The sequence below is a fragment of the Rhamphochromis longiceps genome, linkage group LG5 (genome assembly GCF_057381845.1).
Source record: "Rhamphochromis longiceps isolate RC_006_pf linkage group LG5, R_longiceps_female_GT1.1, whole genome shotgun sequence".
NCBI classification, from domain to species: domain Eukaryota; kingdom Metazoa; phylum Chordata; class Actinopteri; order Cichliformes; family Cichlidae; genus Rhamphochromis; species Rhamphochromis longiceps.
The window spans coordinates 33,262,600-33,284,532 of NC_140561.1; the positions used below are offsets into that span (position 1 = coordinate 33,262,600).

At 38.6% G+C, this 21,933-nt stretch overlaps 1 protein-coding gene across 1 annotated transcript; it reads left to right on the forward strand.

The window, feature by feature from the left end:
- The first annotated feature begins 4,224 nt into the window (after positions 1 to 4,224).
- Positions 4,225 to 21,434, forward strand: LOC146670403 (uncharacterized). Its single transcript, XM_085407295.1, has 8 exons — positions 4,225 to 4,438; positions 14,425 to 14,532; positions 15,062 to 15,288; positions 16,360 to 16,452; positions 17,949 to 18,069; positions 18,327 to 18,379; positions 19,158 to 19,307; positions 20,059 to 21,434. Exons 1-8 carry the CDS (start codon positions 4,354 to 4,356, stop codon positions 20,245 to 20,247), a joined length of 1,026 nt encoding a protein of 341 aa, XP_085263421.1. The 5' UTR covers positions 4,225 to 4,353; the 3' UTR covers positions 20,248 to 21,434.
- The last annotated feature ends 499 nt before the right edge of the window (positions 21,435 to 21,933 follow it).

Here is a 21,933-nt window from a genome sequence, read left to right on the forward strand (position 1 = left end):
CACATCTGATGGTTAGAAATTGGGGGGGGGGGGGCATCCTCGTTTCTTCCTGCGTACTTGCACTTCAGTTAGCTGATTTCAGTTTGTGTTCAGGAAGAGGAAAATGGTGGAGTGATTTATAGCTTTAAATTTTTCAAAAGAAATCAAAAAAAGTATTTCAGGAGTATTTGAACAGAGAGACATGAACATTACTTTTATTATGAAACCAAGGGACAATAGCATTTTCAGCAGGACAGGCAAAACTGCATCATACTGCAAACACAACTTCAGCTCCTTTGTAAACAGCTGCACAGACTCCATGCTGACACAAAGTTAGCTAAGAACTCTGGGTGATGGTGATGTTAAAGCTGAGTGAATGCTGACCCCAGCGTCTCTTTAACAGCTATCAAAGGCATGATGAGCAGTTGGGCTCGCAGACTCCATTTCTACCTGTAAGTGGTTCCACACTTTCCACATTTCTATCACTTTAAGGGTCTCTCTGGTTTTTAACTTTGTTTTTTGTTGGCTTTGTATTCATACATGTTAACAAAAAAAAGACTGAATGTGTGTTCACATCAAGATAGGATAGGTTACAGTTTCTGTTATTGTTAACTAGTAATTATGTGACAATATATTTCAGCTAATTTTATAGAATGTAAGGATGTAACTTTTTTTATCGACAGTTAACAAAAAAAAAAATTAAACAACTTGCATTATATTTGAAAACTCCAGACTAGACCCTGCACACTTTAGCCTAAGTTTCCAGGTCTTAGCTGCAGTGACAGCCAGTGTGGTCTTCCACTGTTGCATCTCTTTCAAGGATCGAACTGAGGTGCATACCTCAGTTGGAACAAGTGGCTATTTAAGTTTCTGTTGCCCGTCTATCACTTTGAAGCAGCCTGGCCATTCTCATCTAACATCAACAAAGCATTTTTGCCCGGAGAACTGCCACTTACTGGATATTTTCTCTTTTTCAAACCATTCTCTTTAAACTCTAGAGTTTAGAGAGGGGAAAATCCCAGCAGATGAGCAGTTTCTGAAATACTGAGCCCAGCCACATGGATGCATCCCTGAAATGCCCCGAATGAAAGCATATTTCATTTTGGGAAGAGTGACACTGTTTTTGTTATTTGTCTGCACGGCTCTCGTTGCTCAGCATAGAGAGGTAACAGTCCAAATTTGCTGGAGTTTGAAACAAAATCTCCACCCACTTCTGCTCCTCCCAAAGTTTTCCCTCCTTCTCAGCTTCCCTCTCTCCTGCACTCATGAAATCACTTCAAGACAGACTCCCTCCTAGGTAGCCAAGCTGGTTTTATAGCTCACATTTTCAAAGTGCCATAAAATCTGCATTACATAGTATGTGTTTTTGTGGCTGTGTGTTACTGCATGTTTGTACAAATAAATAAATTTAAATTAAAATAAGAACACAGTATTTTGTTTTGTTTTACAATAAATCCTTTAATTCATTTTACAAAGTGTGTTAATTGCTTTTCAGCTGTTTCTGTGACTAAAGTCAGAACAGAACTACTAATCTCCTAAATTGAGCTGGTAATTATGTATGGGTGGAAAAAATGTGTTTCCCAAAACATTAGGTGAGTTGCCATTTTACAGCTTCCTGCTCAGAACTCTGCCTGAGCTCACACAAATAAGCCACTGCGTGTGGACACCCTGCGTTCTTGTGCTCTCAGACAAAATAAAATAAACATTCCTAGTAGTCAACCATTGAGATTCGCATTTTAAACAAAACTATAAAGAAAGCTTCTGTCTTTTTAAAGAGGCTAAAAGAGGCTTTCTTATAATCTCAGAAGCACGTCTTCTGAGAATATAATCCAGGTAATATCCTTCTAATATGATCTCTAGTAAGTAAAGAGGATCTGCCGCTTAAAGTACTCATCTGATTCACCAGACTAGCCTCAGTGATCAAAGCCATTCAATTAACAACCAAGCAAGTTTGCATGGATAAAACGCCACTGACGCCTCTGAAACACCTTAAAGAAGTGAAATTCTGACGCAGGTTCAATTCAGGTTAATGTACCTTCCTCAGCACAAACACCATTAACAAAAGAGAAATTAACTACCAACAATGATTTAGTCTAACATATGCCTAAAAGACAAACATGCTTTCTTTTACTGTGTTTGATTGCAAAAGGAGGTGAGTATATGTGAACGCAAGTGTGTGTTGACTGAATAAAATGAGAAAAATAGAAATGAAAAGAATGCATACAAATGAAAAAAACAACACATTTTTACAAAATGGTTTGCAACAGCTTGAGATTTTTGTGGTCTTTAAAGTACAGGGTATATCTACAGGGGATTCACTGTGAGAAACTACAAGCAAAGTATTTCTGCCCATGAGACAGTGCATCATACATTTCAGAGAGCATTTAACACACATGCTCCGAGGCGTATGCACATGATTTATACAACTAAAAAGCAAAAACTTGAATATGACATCTGAAAATGCGCTTACAACCAAGACTGACACACACACACACACACACACACACACGGTTCAGAAAAACTATAAATTAGTTTCTCTGAACCCTGGACATTTCCTATAGGCTTTGCTTTATCCAAAGATTCTAGCAATTAGATCAACAAGTAATCCTTGTGAGCCAAAAGCTTGGTGTATAGAGCTCTAAATGCTACATGCCAAAGTGTTTTTCTACTATTAGATAACTACAATGTCAGAGAGAACAGCAACCCCAACAATCATCTGTTTAAACCTTTTGTTTGAAAGGTGCAGCTTCTCAAACTGAAGAACGTTAGAGAAGAGCATTAACAGCGAGACGCTAAAACTGGTTTTATTAAACAGCTGATAAACTGAGGGGCTGCACCAAGCCCTGCGTAAAATGCAAGGATTATTTTTGAACTGGGAATAAACTCCCTATGACAGACAAAGTATAAAATGTAGGACTTTAAATGACTGGAAATAGGTCAACTTTATTGGATAAAACGTTACAGAAGAAAACATATACAATGGGCAAGAAAAACTATAATTTTGTTCCTGTTGTGATTTGTGGAGGGGAAAATGTAAAATCTGTTCCTTGTCATTGACTACTCAAGTTGTGATTCATTAGGACTCAAGTTGAAGAAATACTTAACTAGCTAACAGTGTAATTAATATTTTACTGGGGTGGCATGACTGATGGCTTACAGCTGTGGCCATCGGTATACCACTGCTTTCTTTCTTGAGGTTTTCACCAAAAGCTCATCTTGGGCTCACAGTAAGGAGCCAATTGCCCACCTCAGCATCCCACTGTTTGAGCTCAATGTTTGATAGAGGTCTGCAGAGGGTGGGGGTGTTACAGGAAGGAAATTCAATGACTGGGGGAAGGATGGGCTAAAACAGGAACAAGGGAGATTTGGGCATTGCTGGTATCAAGTTACAAGACTGTTCCTTGAGAATGTGAATTTCCTCGACTTACTATTGTTGCTCATTTCTCTTGGCCTTAGGGTGGGTCTTTTTTTTAACAACTCATTTAGCATACCTTCACCAGTGTTTCCAGATGTGCAATTCACACAGAGCATGAGTAGAGCTAGCATGAAAGCAAACAAAAGTAAAGCAAAGAGCCTCAAATTGCAGGGGGGCTAGATGCTTTCAGGACTTTGTGGAAGTGTGAAAGGTTTAAGCGTATCCTGTGGTGTCTCAACTACTGGCAAGACTCGCATTGATTGATGGCCTTGCAGAGTAGTGAGGACTGCAGGCCACTGAAATGGATTAATGCTATTAACATAACAGTGGATTGCACCTTTGTTTCGAGTATGATATTCTGCTCCACGGCCTATTTCTTTAAGCCTATTAAGGACTTGAATGTCACAGCTTATTGTGAGCTATCACCTTTTATTGTGAATGGATTAATGCTCCCGTCCAGACAGGGTTCACAGTTCAAACAGACATTGTTGCCCAGTCAGAGAATGGATGAAATAATGAACAGTGATCACCAAAACACTTCACACAATACAGCACTGCTATAAAGGATATCTCAAGCACTGAACCACTTTTTTTAATGCACATATAATCTAAACATCGAGAGGCATTTAAAGAATGCAGAGGGTTTTTAAAAAAAACACACAACACCCCAACAAGATCTCATTACTCACTTTTCCTATGTCTGCCTTCCTTTTGCCTGCTAGAAGGGTGGGGGCACAGATGAAGGGTTAAAGTGGAAGACGGGGTGTAGGGCTGGGCCTTAGTGAAGCAGAAAGGGGGGTGGCTATATAAAAACTGACAGAACACAAGTGGGGCTTTATCCACACCATCCTGCTCTGGGTAAGAGGAAACCCTAAAGTGCCTTGGCTCAACCAGCTTCTCGTCTTCTTTCCCTCTCTTTTTACTCACACCCGTTGGACGTGTGTCCGCTCAGGACAAGAATGGCAGCATCCTCCGCACAGAGAACACACAGGCCCTGCATAATGCCGCCTTTTGCTTTGCTCCTCATCATTTCATTTTTAAATGGTAAGTTACTAAATACTAAATGCAAAGAATACAAATTCTAAGATCGCATGCTCATCTGCTGAATTCGAGTGAACTGTAAGGGTGGGGTTGGGGTGGAGCAGCGTTTGTTTGAATGGTCTTTGAGTTGAATCCAGGTTTTAACCCTACAACCCTTTGATTCCCAGGAATCCTAACTGTCTCCAACATAAAATAGATCTATATACATTGTAAAAGCAGTTGATAAAGATTTGTTTTCCCCAACATATTTCTCAGAAAAGGGTTACTTTGTAGTTTGCCCAGGCAAACAAAGGGATTTTTTTTAGAGAGTGATTTTTTTAAATTATGAGGAGGTACAGTGAAGTTTGAATTGATATTTCAAGTTAAAATCTCTATTTTGAACTTTTGAGTATACAGCCAAACAGTTTTTAAGTATTATCTAGTTAATTTTTCTGTATTGCACTCTACAGTACAACAGAACTATTTATGGGCATTCCACTGGTGTTATGTTTCCTTTTCTACAGCACTGGTTCCCATGATTTTCAAGGACTTTGAGAAATGTGTATTTATATTTAGCTGGTTGTAACGTGAGGCCAGTTGAAGCGTGCGTGGAAGAAGGGTGTGGGGTTTGCATGTTAATGTGCATTTCAAAAAAAGGCTGTGGTGAAGTAGCAACAGATTTGGGGAGCCATCGGGGATATATCAGGATGTTCAACTTCCACAGACAGTTGGAACTCATGTTTGTGTGATGATGTCACCATATTTTTCACACCGCAGGACTTATTCTAAAGTTTAGTTCCTACACTAGCTAAATTTAAATGTGGCAAATGTTTTAAATTCATTTGAAACCAGTTTTGAATAGAATTCCTATCTGTAGCTTTATACTAGGCTGCCACAAACTATTATTTTGATAGTCGACTAGTCACCGATTATTTTTGCGATTAGTAGACTAATCAGATCATGCATCCATTGCACCAGCATGCATCTGCTCTTATATAACTATCATTAGCTTACAGCTTTAAGTGTTTACGGTATGTGCTAACTAAAAATAAAGACAAGATGATAGTTTATTAAATTTTAATGAAATTTGCAGATTGTTTCGGTGAAGTTTAATAAACTCCTTGATATCTAAAATATAACAGGACACCAGAGTATATTCTCAAGCATCTCACACTTCTGATAATCAGTTGTCTGCTTGACGTTTATTCAGCTGTGTAAAAACTATAACTTTAATCTCAGCCAAACCGATTTACTCAGGAACAAATAAAATACTAAAAAAAAAGCCAAACAATAAAATTTTTAAGTTATCTGAGGGATTTGTATATGTTTAGCCTGAGTAGCGAAAGACGGCGGTGGGTTTGAAAACGATTTGCCCAGAGTCCGGTGTTCTCACGGGCTCTAGTGAGCCTTGCCCCCGGCTAGCTATCGAGCTGGTGGGTAACAGACGTCTCCGAAAACGTCAGAGCGCTTTTGAAAATATGTGTCTTGATAAACTGAGCAGATATTTGAGGTTTACACAGCTACATTCTCGCCTGAAAATATGTTAAACGTTTATTTTGTGACCCAGAAAGAATAATAAGAGTAATATTAAAACTAACTAGCTGCCACCATTGTTGGAAACTGAGCTGGGCTGCGCTATGAATTCTGGGACACAGCTTCTTCTTCTTCGGGGTTTAACGGCAGCTGGCATCCTTGTACATGCAGTGCTGCCATCTTCTGTTTCAGTCCGTTATTACACTCTTAAATCCTACTACTTATTCCTGCGTCTTTTGGGATCTTACAAAGCTTCAAACGACGCGGGTCGACTATTAAATCAGTCGTCGACGATTTTGATAGTCGACGTGATCGTGACTAGTCGACTAATCGTGGCAGCCCTACTTTATACCAGTAAACAGACATTTGGTGACAGGAAAAGAAAAAGACAAAAATAAAAGATAGGATATGCGCAGAAGAAAATGTATATTAAGATTCAATAGTGGCATAGGAAAGTTCAAAACAACAAAAACAGCTCTCGTTCAAGCTCTTTGGCTCATGCTTTACTATCATCTTGAGTGCCCTCTGTTGTGGCTGCAAATGAATCACACACTGGGGGACTTAATTCAAACCTCATGTCCCGTTTATGGCATGTAGAACTTATGGGATTGAGGTCATCAGCAAAGGGAGGCAGCTGCATCGGCTTTGCAAAATAAAACTGCACCCATATAGTTTCAACCAACAGTGGGCTATCGATTCAGATCTGGAGGGATACAAACTCTTATTCTCCAGTTGGATAAGAAAAAGAGTGTTCTGATGAGAATTGCTAATTCAAAGCAGCTCAAAGCATCTGACACTGTATCTGGGCCAAATGGGCATGCCAAATAAAGATGAATAGCAATAAAGAAGATAACAGATTTTATAGTACAAATGAAAAACAGACCACTTAAGCTTAAGCATATTTCAACCACAGAATCAAGTTTACAAACGTAGGCAACGATCCCTATTCCTGAATTGCCTTTCCAACCAAGGAGATGTGAGCATTGCAGTTATCTATATATAAAATTAAGATGGGTTTACTATATAACTCTGATGAAATGAGAGTAGACATACAGATGTTGTGAACAAGCATGTTACCCAGACAATGAGTTGATTTTTCATGAAACAGTTTAAGTTGACTTCATTGTGAGCTGATTTGAAGAATCACTAAAGTCCGAGATGTAGCAAAAAGAATTAGAAAAATGTCAGCAACAGATTGTTCATTTCATTTTTAGAAACACAGCACAGAATATCTCAAACCTCAGTGTCAAGTGAGCCAGCGGTGACAAGTAAACATGCTGATACATACACACAAACACACACTACATACACGCACTTAACATATATACCATTCTCGTTTGCTTGCCATTGTGTTTTCCTTTATCCATTACTAATAAGAGTAGACTGTTTTCCACTGTCCTCTCAGCAGTGTTGGCTTTGAAGTGTTTCCAGCCTTTGTACTTTTGGGTTTACTGTGTGTGTAATAACAGTGAATGTACATTCACATGGTATAGCCGAAAATGCGGCTTTATAAAAACAACCAGGAGGTCCAAGCATTTGCTCTGATCTACAAATTACATAAAAGGGAGTACCAGAGAAGCAAGGACTGAGGAAAATTATCACTGCATAAACAAACTACAAATATATTTCATGTACCTACTCTATTTCCTTCACAGCCAGAAGGTCCTGGGTTTAAATCAAGGCTGGGGCCTTTCTTTGTGGCACTTTCATGTTTCCCCTGCATGTCTGGTGTTCTCTCATTATGAGTGAAACTGAGGGTGGGGTCTCTCCAAGTACTCCCAACTTTTTCCCAGAGTTCACAGGTTAACTGCTGATTCTAAATTGGCTATGGATGTGAATGTGAGTGTAAGTGATTGGTAATTTCTCTGTGATAACGATAGGCTAGCCAACTGTCCAAGGTACACTGGCCTCTCACAGAATGACAGCTGAGATCATCTCCAGCTCCCCGTAACCCTGAGGTGCATAAATGATTAAGAAAATGGATGGATGGAATGAGTTCATTGTGTTATCCTTGGAGTTAATAAATATTAACATTCTAACTGTTACTTTTATTGGAGTGCATTAAAAAGAGAAGACTTTAAGATTCAACTTCAAGATATTCATTATATATGTTGTGGTACAACTGAAATACTGATAATACAGCTTTGACTGTAACAGGATCTACCTGCACACACTCAATCCAGACAGGCTCATTTCATAAACGCACTAGGCAGTGAAACTTTAGCGGGCAACTGAGAGAGTGACTGTGGGTGTGTGAGTCTGTGAGAGGGGTTGGGGAGTGATATATTGCTTGCAATTGAAAACAGATGTCATGTTTCCTGATTGTGGTCCCTAGAAACAGGCATCACACTCTTGATAAGAAGCTGCAGTGGCTTCAGGGTTGGGCTGGGTGAATGTTACAGCTGGGCAGCATTGGGTGAGGTAGATTCTGCTTCACCGGCCTGATTGAAACCATGAGATTCAGTTGGTTTGCTGCCATGAGAGAAGAATGGCCTGGCTTCTGCTATTAATTGGCGTGACAGAAATGACAGAGTAGGGGGTGCAGAGAGGGTGCAGTAGGGGGTGGGGAGGGTCAAGATAGTAGGGGTCAACAGACTGTTGTTTCAAAGAGGGTAGAGTTGCAGAGCATGTTTAACCCTACGGGACTCTGCTCCAATGTCACATTCCATAGTGTATGCTTAACAAACTCTGATACTAAATTATGAAAACATCCCTTAAGAAAACAACACTATGAATACATCAATGAATGCTGTTTTTGTCATTCTGTAATCCTGCCTGAAATCGAGATAGACTCAGATGAAGACAAATTCCACTTAATGGCCATAAAATAAGCTTTCTTCCAAGTTTGGGCATTAATTATTTTAAAAAGAAATTATTTTAGGGATTCTTTTATACTATACTGCAGCGATTCAAATATGTGTAGAATTGTAGAATGCCTGCAGAATTTTGTTTTTAAAGTCTTTTTTGAATATTACTCCATAAAAGATTTTGGTTTTGCAACTAATTTATATGTTTATACATTGCATGCTGTTGACGCAGTGCTGATCAAACAGCATGTGGGATGTTATGGCATTCATTATGGATCTATCCTGCTACTCTGTTCCACAGCTTCCATTCACTCACCACTGCACAAGACATCCCTGTCCTGCTGACAAGAGCCTATTTCAAGTATATATAGTATGATTGTGATTTTTGAGTGTTTACAGTGTGTGTGTTGAGGGTGTTGGCGTTTAGCATCAAAAACAACACATTTCTATACATATATACAAACATATTTTTTTGGTTTCCCATAAAAAAAACAAACAAACTGTGAATTAAAGCTATTGAAATGTTTTGTGGCAGCGGGGGCTAGTGGAGCTTCGGTCACTGGGACTTTAACATGGTGGTTAACTGATGTGTGTAGACCATTATCACCTCACTAAGCCCAATTACACGTTACAGGGTTCTCATCAGTAGAAGCAGGCAGAGGCCAGAGGTCACGGGCACACAATGCTATATTTTCTCCCCTCGTGATCATGTATCACAGGACTTTATGGAAGCCAGGGTGGGACCGGAGGCCAAAGGCTTGTAAAGCTAGATCACTGAAAGCATCTAACAGCTGGCTCATGCTTCACATATACATACAGTGAAGCATGCAGAGTGGTTGCAGTTACATGGGTGCATTTTGACAATTTACATGAAAACCTGTCAATACAGAAGAACAGATCCCTTGAACGATGCATCAGGAAGGTCATCAATGAAAAAAAAATCTGCCAAATCAAAGTGTTTGCAGCTCCCTCGTAAAATAAGTACAATAAAAAGAAAATTAAAATACTTTTTTTTAATAGTCATATCCAATATTATTTGTATTATTTCATTATTCCCTTTTTTCTGTTGCAACATTTGTTACATTTCTTTTGTCTGCTTGTGACCATTTAGGAATTTCAGTACCAATAACATGCCTTAATCAGCGCGTCTCTTATTGAACCTTGGCTTAACTAGAAACAATCAAAATGCGGGACCCAGTCTCACAATGTGGGAGGAAAGCGGGGGGGAAAGTCTTTGGGTCACACATCTGGTCACCCTATGTACAGTACACCATGACGCAATCTTTGCAAACTTTCTGGAACATCGTGAAAGAAATTAAACTGCTTTACGCAATGTTATGCTGTGGGAGGTGTGAAGGTTGAAGTTAAATCTCATCTCGCTGGATGCCTGGGATTAGCTGTGCGTGACTGGGAGAGGGTGAAGAGAGACAGAGGGTTGGGAGGGAGCAGGGCGTGGAACCGAGGGCTCGTCTCCTTCCAAAGCCTGCCACATTCCTTCATCCAGAGTCCCAAGAGATGGGGGGGGGTGCGTTAGCATATCCAGACTGCAGACTTTACTCAGCGCAATCTGATGGGAAAATCTTTAAGAGGGCAATGAAGTCAGGGCCTACGCTAAATAACATATGGAATCTAAGTTTATTACAACAGTTACAGTTGCCTTGTTTGTGCAGTGATAGCTAGACCCACGGCTGATGACTGATATCTTGACCTTTCTAGACATTAAACACAGAAAGACAAAAAACATACCATACCATAAGAATTCAGTAAACCCAGTTAAAAGTCCAATTTAGTTGTAGTTTAAATGAATGTGTGAAAGGTAAAGAGAGGTGAGGTGGTGGTGAGTTCAAAGGTCATGCTGTTAGAAAATCTGTTAAAATACGGATATAACACCACTGTATCGATTACAGCACAAAGGCCAAGGCTACAATCTACCTTTAAATAACAGACTTGCCTCTAAACCAATAACCAAAGCAGACGGCAAGTGTAAAAAGAATCTACCAAAAAAGCAGCACTGTTAGGTAAAAACAATGCGATCAAATTCAGATCCAAATGTTTTTGTAAATGTTGATCATAAGAGGTAATTATATTGCAGAGGTTTCATTCCATCTGGTTTCTGGTCTGTCAGGAAAACTTGTTTGCGTGTAATGAGTGATGGCTGGTCAGAGAGCTGGACAGGATTTACTGGCAATGTTGGCAGAGTTGCAGAAGGCCCTGTGTTATTTCGCCTCAAGCTAAAACACGCATGTTTTGCTTTATAAAAGTGTTGCAGCCAATTATAAACATGTGCTTGAGATGGTCTTGCTTCATTATTATAGTTGAATTTTATCCAGCAAATATGTTAAAATATTGCTAATGTTATCGTTTTCATTCACCACAACATCTCCCCAGCGTCCAGCAGAGTCTGCTTCAAAGGCCAGACTGTTACGGAGGACTAAACATAGCAATCAGCCACAGTGTACATCTTTAGACTTTTGTTTTACAGCACAATTGACTGGGTTTTAATTGTCAATGCAGTACAGAAAATGACCTCAGAGCTGAAACAACACATTTCAGCTTTAGCCTGTATGTCACGTTTGTATGAGAAAACCTAATTTATGCCTTACCATCTCACCCATACTAAACCTCCTCCTTTCCATTAAAATAAACAGACAGACCACCCAGACATGGAGGGACTGGAGGGAGGGCAGCTGTAGGCCGCAGGCTGGAAAAGGATCTCAAAGACAGGTTTAACAAGGGAAGATGGTCCCTGCTCTGAAAGTAAACTAGAGATACAGAGTGAAGTCAAACAGAGGATTCATATTTGCAACTTTCACATGATAAATTTACTGTTAATTTTTATGTAGATGCAGAAAAGATCACTAACTGTTATGTGTTTTCTAAAGCAATTAAAAACAATGACAAAGTGCAAAACAGATCTCACATGACAGCTGCAATAGACAGTTGCTGACACTAATCATGCCAAAGGAACTCCTTAGAGATTACCATCCCACCTGTTAGCTATAAGCACACACAATGTTTACACTAGACTTGTGGCACCTGCGTGTCACAATGGGTTATGAAGTTGGTGGAAATGTGTCACAGTGTCACCAGTGTGTAAACACATGTGTCCCATATATGAAGACCCCAGCTTGTGACAGAGAGATGACTCCAAGAAAAGCTGAAGCAACCTGAAAACAAAGATGAGTTATGACACAACAACCAATAAAAATTAGAATGTGAGAAAAATATTGAAAATAAAATAAATAATAAATCACATCTTGTGTAGGTTATTCAAATGTTCCAACAATATTTAGTCTAAACTACAATTAGGTCTATAAGTATTTGGAGAAGGATACATGTCAGAAATATGAAGGCAAGATTAGAATTTGTCTAAATTTAAAAGAGGCTGCACAGTTCTAAAAAACCAAGATCAACTTTTACCAGAAATGATGGGAAGAGAAAAGTATTGAGAGGGTAAGGAACAGCATGTAATCCGAAGATTACCACATCATCTATCAAACACGGTGGAGGCAATGTTATAGCACGGGCATGTGGAACTGTGCTAATAAACTGATTACTGATGATGTGACTGCTGATCGAGTGTACAGGGATATACACTCTGCTCAGATTCAGCCAAATCCTGCAAAACTGATCAGGCAGCATTTCACAGTGTAAATGGATGACGAGCCAAAATGACAGCAAAAGCAAAGCAAGAGTTTCTCGAGGCAATGAAAAGAGATATTCTTCAATGGTCAAATCAGTCACCTGATCTCAGCCCAAAAGAAGATGTTTTTCATTCATCAAAGAAAAAGTGGAGGGAAGCGTGACTCCCAAACAAAGAGCGACTGAAGGTTGTTGCTGCAAAAGCCCAGGAGGAAGTACAGCATTTGGTAATGGGTCCTAAGTATTAGAAAACAGCATGGCACAAAGATGCCAGTGATTTTTAAATAGTTTATTGTGTGAATGCAGTAAGTTTTTTTCACCGCTTTTCAGCACAAATTCCAGCTTTTTCACCGCTTTTCAGCACAAATTCCACTTCTTCACCTCTTTTCAGCACAAATTCCACTTCTTCACCTCTTTTCAGCAGAAAGTTCTGCTTCTTCAACTGTTTACAGCAGATTCCTACGGTGGCCCTGAAGTGCAAATCACACCAACAAATCAGGGCCTCTCAATTTTGTTGTTGTGTTTAGCAATTTGTTAGTGTGATTTGCACTTCAGGGCCACCGTAGATTCCACTACACTGCATTTTTGCAGGAAATGCAACTTTTTCTAGTGACCTTCTATTGTTAAATATTGTCTGTGGAGAGAGTTTGTATGCTCTCCATGCCAAAGTATCCAAGTACAAAAGTAGTTTCCTACTCTGGCTTAATGAACAGAAAGTAAAAACTGTATGACTATTTATGTAAAAGTTAAAAGTGCCTTGTAGTGTAAGGTGCTGTGAGTTATATAAGAATAGAAAACTACAATATGAATATATGTCCATACTAGGAATTCAACTAATTGGTAAGCATTAAATATACCATTTATAATTTTTGTTTGCTGTAAAATGTCAGCTTAAATTTACACAGAAATCTAATGTTCATCTACGTAATGTGTAACAGCTGTATACAGTATGCACAAACAAAAATGAAGTCAATGTAGGTCAAGAGGGGGCAGTACAGAGCAACTGCAAACCTGAAACCTGAAATCAATCACAAACTTAATATGGGACAATAAGGAATGACTTAGTAAGAGTGTAGAAGTAATGAGATCTGCAGAAGAACGGTATTATGGGAATGTTTTGAGTGTGAGGTAATGCTGTTGTTGTTAGACAGAGAGAGGGAGAGCTGGGTAAAATAGAATGAACACTGCGTACCCTGTATGGACTTTTAGATCCTACCCCTAACAAAAACACAATAAAGAGCTCGAGTCAGTGACTGCAGAGTGCAGCAGCATAGCAGCAAACGAACACAAAAATCAAATGTGTCTTTAGAGCAATCCAGGTTATTACAGGTTTTGAAATTAATCAAAGATGTTTTTCCTAAAGTCACACGTCTCCTGAAAAATGAACAACTGTGCCGTAACCTATTACATAATTCTATAATTTGGAAAAAGCTGTGGCATCACTGCCTGGTGTCTTTCAGCAGCACATTCAGTCAGGGCATTTAACAGGTTGATAGAAACCCAAATTAATACAGTTCAGGAAACTATTTTGTACATTCCATTTGTGTCTAAACAAAAATAAGTGACTGCAAACGTAGGATCTTTTTTAAAACCTTGAAGCGAAAAAGATTGTATTTCAGAGTAAATGACTTTGTGATGTGATCCGTGGATCTGAGACTTTAGTTATTTACTGCACTACGATCTGTTACCTAATCTTCCATCACTCCAGAGGCCTCGAGGGACATGAAGAAATAATACTGTGAGAACACTGAAGAGCTCTCATCGAGTCCAGGCATTAAGATAATAACTGACATTAAGCTAGCACACTTTTAAAAACCATTCTCCATCCATGCTACAAGCTGTTACCTCCGATGGCTAAATTTGCCACCAGAGGTAACAGCTCTGACCTACTTTCTTATCACACCTGCATAGGTAAATTAAAATGATGGACAACTGACTCAATAAGTCATGTTTCTTCCGTGTAACTGAATGAAAAACAAACCCTTGAAAGATTCTTTCCTATACTTAACATACATTCTGATTTAACAGCAGGAGTCATGGCGCAGACAGACGCACCTATGAAACAAGAAACAGCGGCGGCTGTGGGATCGTCGATAGTACGTGGAGACATGGTCCCAAAGCCATCACAATTTCCTGGTAAGAAACACTATACATTACATAATAATAATACCTTTTATTGAGGTTTGTTGTACAGATTTATTTGTGTGTGTGACAAATGGACTCACTTATGTGAAGAAAGAACAGAGTACTTTATTTGAGTCACAATCTACGCAAAAGAATACCAAGTTGTCCTGACAATTCTTATATGAATACAGGTATTATCAGAACAAATGTAAAATCTTAGACCTGTAAACACAGGGCTGCAGTGTCCCTACGAACAGACACATACTTAATAGAGTTCATTTAAAGTGTACCTAAGCCCCTGGGCTGAATGGATTGCTGTAGCTGAAATAATGTCATCATTTTTCAGAATGAACTGCATATAACCTCACGCAATTTTCTAAAACCATAGCCCACTCATTTGTCTACACACACTTCAAACCAAACTGCAATACTTAATAATAAGTAAATTGCCACCTTTTTTACGCAAACGCCTGGAATCGAAACTGTGTGTATTGTATGGCTATTTACCATATTAACCATGTCAACTGAATTATATTTTCAGCAAACGATGATTCACAAGGTCAAAAGTTGGTATATCCTACTGATAAACAAGGAACTCAAGCGGCTACAGCAGCTACAACTACACAGATGCCGGGAGACAATGATTACAGTCAAACTGAAGCTACACAGAAGGCATTTGGTGCAACAGAATTTGTGGTACACACGGAAATTCTGGAATCAGATACTCCAGCACCTTCAAGAGGTGACGGACCTAACAATAAACCAAAGGTAAGACTGCACAGGCTGTCATAACATAACGCAATGTTGCTAGTTTGAAGTTTATCTGGAAGAGTAGACCGAGAAAAGCATGTTGTTGAATAGAAACAAGTAAATGTGATTTAAAACAAAAAAAAAAGGACAAAACAAATCATTTTACTTCTTATTTGAAGACGTCTACTTTAAATACTCACTTTAGAATAACATATAGCTGCATAAGCATAGAACATTGAGGGACACCTGGTTTTACATCAAATTTTCAAATGTTGCAAATTATACTCAGGCGTGACGTTATTTGCAAACGATTCCTGATGTGGAAAAAGGATTAGTGGTAGCTGATTTTGCATAAGAAAATAAGGATGGATTTCATACAAAATACATTTCCTTTGCATTTGTTCATCAACTCAAAAATGTCATCCCTGCAGCAAAAACTGATACAAATTTTCATCTCTGAATATTTGAGCTCAATCCTAAAAGTGTGACTTAGATTTTTTTTCCTTGTTCTGGGAGCATCAAACATGTTTGCAATTAAGACATAATGTTATTTGGACTCGGTGTAAGGGAAATCAGCAAATGATAGAAAATCAATAACAGTTTAATCATTAAAAAAAAGGATGTTTTTAAGTAGCTTAAAAAGTAGCTTAGCAGAGGAGCGCATTAATACTTCACTTTTTAGGCACTTGAATGACATTAACCTAAAAACAGAGAGATGACAGGACACCCAACATGCGTAAGATATTGAATTCCTTATTGCATTGTATGAAGTTAAATTTAATTCTATTCTATTTTGTAAATTTCCATTGTTTATGTGTTTCATATTGTTTCATGTTTAGTGGATTTAATTTAAATAACTTACAGATATTGTGTTTTTGAATGTGCCATAGGAATTAAGATGATTGTTTTACGTAGGATCAAAGTATGATACAATTATTAGAAAGGGCAACAAAGGAATTCAACACTAAATCGAATTCTGTGTATAAACACTGGTTAGAGGAACTGGCTACATTGGGCTGGTGCCATGCTGCAGTTAATGGTAAGAAGGGCACATCAAGGTTAAGAGTTTTGGTTTCTCTCTTTTTACAGCCGGTGCCAAAGGATGATGTCAGATGCGTGAGCAAAGAGGTTATCGAAGACAGAAGTGCTGTCAGTCTGAAACTCAAGGCATCCTCCAACTGTGTAAGTTCTGTTTCTTATTCTCATATTCGGTGTACAATGAAAATGTTTGGAAGACGTAGCAGGAAGAAAAATATACAAAATCATACAGGTAATAAGACGGAAATAGCCGAGAGTAAAACAAAGAATCTTAAAATATTCCTGCATACATTTCATCCTGTGCTCACACAAACAACCAACTGCACTAGAGAGAAAAATATTCCCCGGATTGGTTTAGTTGCCATTCCCACTGGCAATCAGGCGAACATGAGCTCAGCAGGAAATTTTTCCTCATTTTGAAGGCAGTAACTGTTACATCTCAGTGAAGCTAGAGAAAAACGCTGCCCAGGAAATGTCCAAAAATATTTCTGCTGTATGTAATCCAGGGGATGTATGGTGCTATGAGTGCAGAGGGAGTGGGAGCATGATGGGAAGCTCACCGCTACTGTAAAATGAATAATGTAAAGAGACCTCAGGCAGTACTGTGGGTGTGTGTGTGGGTGTGTTTGTGTTTAGAAGTATACATTCTCCAGTGTCTAAGCATAACAGCTTTGAGGTCTACAAAGCTATGTGGAGGTCTGAACTCACTAGATATGGTTTCAGTTAGCTACAGCTCTCATGTAGCCTGAGCAGCAAATGCCTTGTAGAATATACTGTAACCAGCAGAATAACATCGGGGGTTCTTGTGCCACCAGTCAAAGACATTTACCAAGGATTTCTGTTTTTCACTGTCATTTCAGAGGAACAATTTTGCTCTAATCTAGAGCAAATTAAACAACAACAATGGTTCATGTAAAGTTTATCACAACTGAGCAGTACAGTTTATGCTGCTATGGTTATAAACAGGATGAAACCGAGATCTGAAATGAACCGTGCTTCAGATCAGAGAGTAAACCTTGCTCACAGGGAGGGACTGAAACAGAGTAGGGTATATAGGCGTTTACCCTTGCGTTATTTAAAGAGTAAAGTATTTCAGTAATGGCATGCGAAGTTCCTGATATGAGACACTGCATATAACACAGTGATGGACCTGCAAAATAAGGTCTTGGCTATCCAGCTAAATATGTAATTGAAAGGCTTATCTAGTGCAGTGCATTCATTTATGGAACTGAACCATTCTGGTGCCACTGCAGGGAAACTGAAATAAAAATTGAATTATCAGATAAGCGTGCACATTCCCTGGCTGTCTGTTACTGTGTCCTGCCATCTGTTCCTTTTTGAACTGAGATAAAGGGCTGCTACGGTGTGGTAGAGTCTGTTGTTTGGATCAGATTACATGAAAAGGTAGCACACAGAATTGTGATAGCCCTGACTGGATTAAAGACAAAGAGAAATGAAACTGAGCGTGAAGGGATTAGGGAATGAGAGAAAGATTAAAGGTGATACTGAAGGTTTGGAGCTGTGATTTTGAAGGGAGCTAATGATTTGGTATTAGCAATGAATTTCACGTTTATTCTAGATTTTGACATGTGAAAACCGTTTCAGTGCTAATTACCTTTTATTTGTTGTCTTGTTTGTAGGAGGAATCTAAAGTGAAAATTCAAAGCGTTCTACAAGAGCTGTGTAGTGAGGACTGTAAACTAGAGATCTATCAGGAAAACAACTCCGATGAAATCCTTGTGTCTGGGAAATATGTTGAAGGTCAGTACCAATATTTTAATAAGCTCAGTTTGAAATTTGATATTCAGTGTTGAAGCCTATAATAAGCTTTTTATGTTTTGGCTGGCAGGAGTTATAATTCCTGCAAAATCTGCATTAATGTCATCTTCTTTATTGCCTTAAACATTAAAAATCACCAATAAATTTTTAAAGCAAAAATGATCTTGTCCAACAATATAGCACCCTCTGGTTATGTCTACCTTGTGACAGTAAAAACACCAACATTTGTGTATTTACAGATGATGTTACAGGCATGGCTAACAAGTTCAACAACGACAACATAAAAGACAAGGTAAAGTCCCACCTAGTGCACTATATTGCACAAGTGTCAGTATAGTCATATAATTTGGATGTAGTTTCAGTGCCAATTACCTTTTGTTTTTGTCTTTGTGTCATAATCATTAGATAGATAAAGATTCAAACCTATGCAATAGCACGAGGGCACCAAAGAGCCACTAAAAGTTGACTCATAATCAAACTCGACAGGAAGCTACTCATGGGAAAAATACGAAATACGAAAAGAGTTTGGAGACTTTTTCAAAGGCATCAGGCTGACACTTGGTGTCAAACCCCACAAACAATCCACTTGTCAGCAGCAAAACATTTTTTTCTAATACCTAGGGAACAATATTTGGTTATGGGTGTGCCTGTTACACCCATCTGTTTCACTGCATTTGTCATACTCTACAGTTCCCTCCCTGTTCCAACATATACTGAACAACCTTATAAGCAATTCCCTCTTTCTGACACATTTCATTTTTCATTATGCTGTCTATCTGCTTACTGGCATCTTTTTTGACACTGCTTTGAAGCCAGGAAATATATTGCAGCAACTATGCATACATTTCCAGAAAGAGTGGAGCTGTTTTCCCCCAAAGTCTCTCAAGGCACGGTCACTGGATAATGAAGATCTTTTTCTCCAAGTAAAAAAATATAGGTATTAAAAACATAACTCCTTCATGGGGCCCATTTCAGTTTCTATAGTGATCTTTTTTTCTGGTTTTCTACAAGTGCTGTAATTATGACTGAACACTCAACTAATGTTACTTTGTACACATTTTTATAATCAGACTGATGTGAAGGAGGCTGTTCCTCGCTGGGGAAAGAACTCAAAGTTGGTACTGGTTTCCTTGTTGCTGACTGGCCTGTTGCTGGCTGCACTGCTGGTAGCTGGTTATTACCTCAAGATGCACCGCAAGAACTCAAAAGGAGTCAGACTGGTGGGTAGATTTATTGCCAAAAATCCCTTATTTTTAATAGTTGCTTTTCACATGATGGCCACTGTGGGTGCTGTGTTTTAAAAGCAGCAATGAAGTAAATTATAACAGTTATACCGACCTTCTGGGTTGTTTTTTTAAGAGTAAATAGCTGAAATTAACCTTTGACCTGATCTAACCAAAGTACACAGTGACTGTAAATTTTCCAGAAAAAAACAGTACATATGGATCTGAGATCACATGTGTTATTATCTTACAGTCAATTCCTGACTTAATAGAGTAAGCAAGCTAAGGTGGTGCTTTCTCTTGTTTCTGCTTCAGCCTCTTGCCTGGGGGATACAGATGGTTTAATTTTTTGTCTAAAGAACATCACGTACATTACGTATGGTGGTACATCCATGTGATTGCTGGTGTAACAGCTTGTTGATGCTGTGCTTTTTTAATCAAGATCTGTTGTGAGAATCAGTCATGGCCACAAACTTCTCACTGACAGAGTAAAAACCATCGCACTTTCAAACTTTGTTTTTGCCAAGAAAAATAATAAAGCAAGTATGTGTGGAAACTGCAAGGAAAAAGCACACACCCTAAGACATTAACTGAGAGTGTGCTTATTTAAACAACTCCCACAAAAACAAATCGATTTTCAATTACACACCATGTGGCTTGTATGTTAAAATGTAGCTGGCCTGTGTTAAAGCTCTTCTAATCCAGAATAAGTTATGAAATGAAGTCTTGGTTCTGTGCTCTCTCTTAGGCCGAGTCTTTTCAGGTTGATGAGGAGAACCAGGCCAATACACTGGTGTCTGTTGCACCCCTGCCCCAGGAGCAAGTTGATAAGCCCACTGTCAATGGAGAGTCTCCTCCAGAAAATGGGACCAACGCTACTCCCACTACCAATGGACACTCTGCCACCCAGACCCCCGTGGCTGACACAGAGATGTGAATCACGACACCTTCAACCTCTTTTGCCAGTCATCCTCTGGGACCCACTGGTCTCTCATCCTCAGTGTGCAAATTGAGATAAATTCAACAATTTTTCTCTTCTCAATCCATGCCATTCTGAATGATAACAACAACAAAGTCCCTGCTGACAATATAATGACAGCGGGGACTGTTCCTCCAATGTGAAAAGTTTGGGAATACTTACTTTTGCCAAATTCAAGAGACGCTATGCACGCTGACTGACTGGGATTTGTCTTTTGACTTTAATATAGTTGAAACAATCTCTGTAGGATAGTCAAATAATGTCATATATGTCATATAATGTTGATTCGTGACAAAGAAGCAGAAGATGCTTTGTTATTTCAACCAACAATTGTGTTGCAGTGAAACAGTGAAGCCAGGCAGCTGAATGGTGACCAGTTTTTATACCGTTTGACTCGCCTATAAAAAAGGACTGACACTCTCCCATCACTTTTTTTGAAACGCTTCTGTATTTGCCATAAACTAAATGGTTTTTTTCTTGAATTGGCTGCATTTTTTTTTATATACAGGTAATTGTCAAACTGCAATTTACAAAAAGAAGCCATATTTCCATTTATTACAGACACCAAAAATTTGTTGACCTAACATAAGCATAGAAAATGATTAAATAGCAACAATCATGATTTTTGGTATCATTGAGGTATAAAAATGTTAATAAGCTATTCATGTCAGTAAATGTCCGCTGAAAATCACACAGTTGCCTCAGTGCTTTAGACTCTAGCCTAGTGAAAAGTTCAATTTTTTTAACTGACCTCTGATCAAAGTTGAATTGTTTCAGAGAACAAAGTGCATTTCTATTTTTGTGGTTGCATGGTTGTCACTAATGTACAGATTGTTTAATTTTTCTTTTCAACAAATCAAGATCTTCTCTACTCTTACCACTGTCTCAGAACATGATGAAGCACAGCAGCAGGTCAATTTTATAGGGAAAAGTGGGAGGAAAACAAATGACACAATGACAAATACAATCATCAGTTCAGCATTCCCAAGGCTGCTCTTATCACCTTGTTGATAGACACGTACACATTTTGTGCTTCTCTTTTAAATAACTGGCTTCTTTTTTTGATATACTACACGTGTAAATACGTTTGCTTTCTCTGTTAGTAATGCCTGTGTCTGATTTATAAACTGTGATTCTTGACAATATCACTGCAGGCTGTTTTCAGCCGAGTTGTGTTTTTCTTTCCTTTTCTTTGTTTTTACTTGATATATGAATAGAAACATTTCATAATTTAAAATTCACAACCCATACTTTTTTTTTTTTTTAAAAAGCAGAGTTGTTTTTAGGAGACTTGACATTTATTGTAACGCATATCTGCCTATCTCTAACCTTGTGGAAATCTTAAAACAAGGCTTACCTCCTTACTTTCCTTTTGGTGTGTCTGCTTTTTTATCTCTCCAAGTTGAAACTTAACAGACTCTACATATCCCTCTGTATTATAAGTAATACAACACGTATCCACACTGGAATATTCACAAACATTTCGGAAATAATGGAAATAATCAACGACTGGATTAAGGACTTGCATACTCCAGACACGTGTAACACACATAAGCTTTAGTGCAAACTAATGGATGGCGCAACAAAGAATGTGATTTTTAAGATATGGAGTTGTACTGTACGTCCTCAGTTTCTAGTCTCTTA

Coding starts and splice junctions, on each gene's coding strand:
- LOC146670403 (XM_085407295.1), top strand. CDS start 4,354: ATGGCAGCATCCTCCGCACAGAGAACACACAGGCCCTGCATAATGCCG. Junction 16,453..17,948: donor TCAAGGCATCCTCCAACTGT/GTAAGTTCTGTT, acceptor TCTTGTTTGTAG/GAGGAATCTAAAGTGAAAAT. Junction 18,380..19,157: donor ACGACAACATAAAAGACAAG/GTAAAGTCCCAC, acceptor TTTTATAATCAG/ACTGATGTGAAGGAGGCTGT.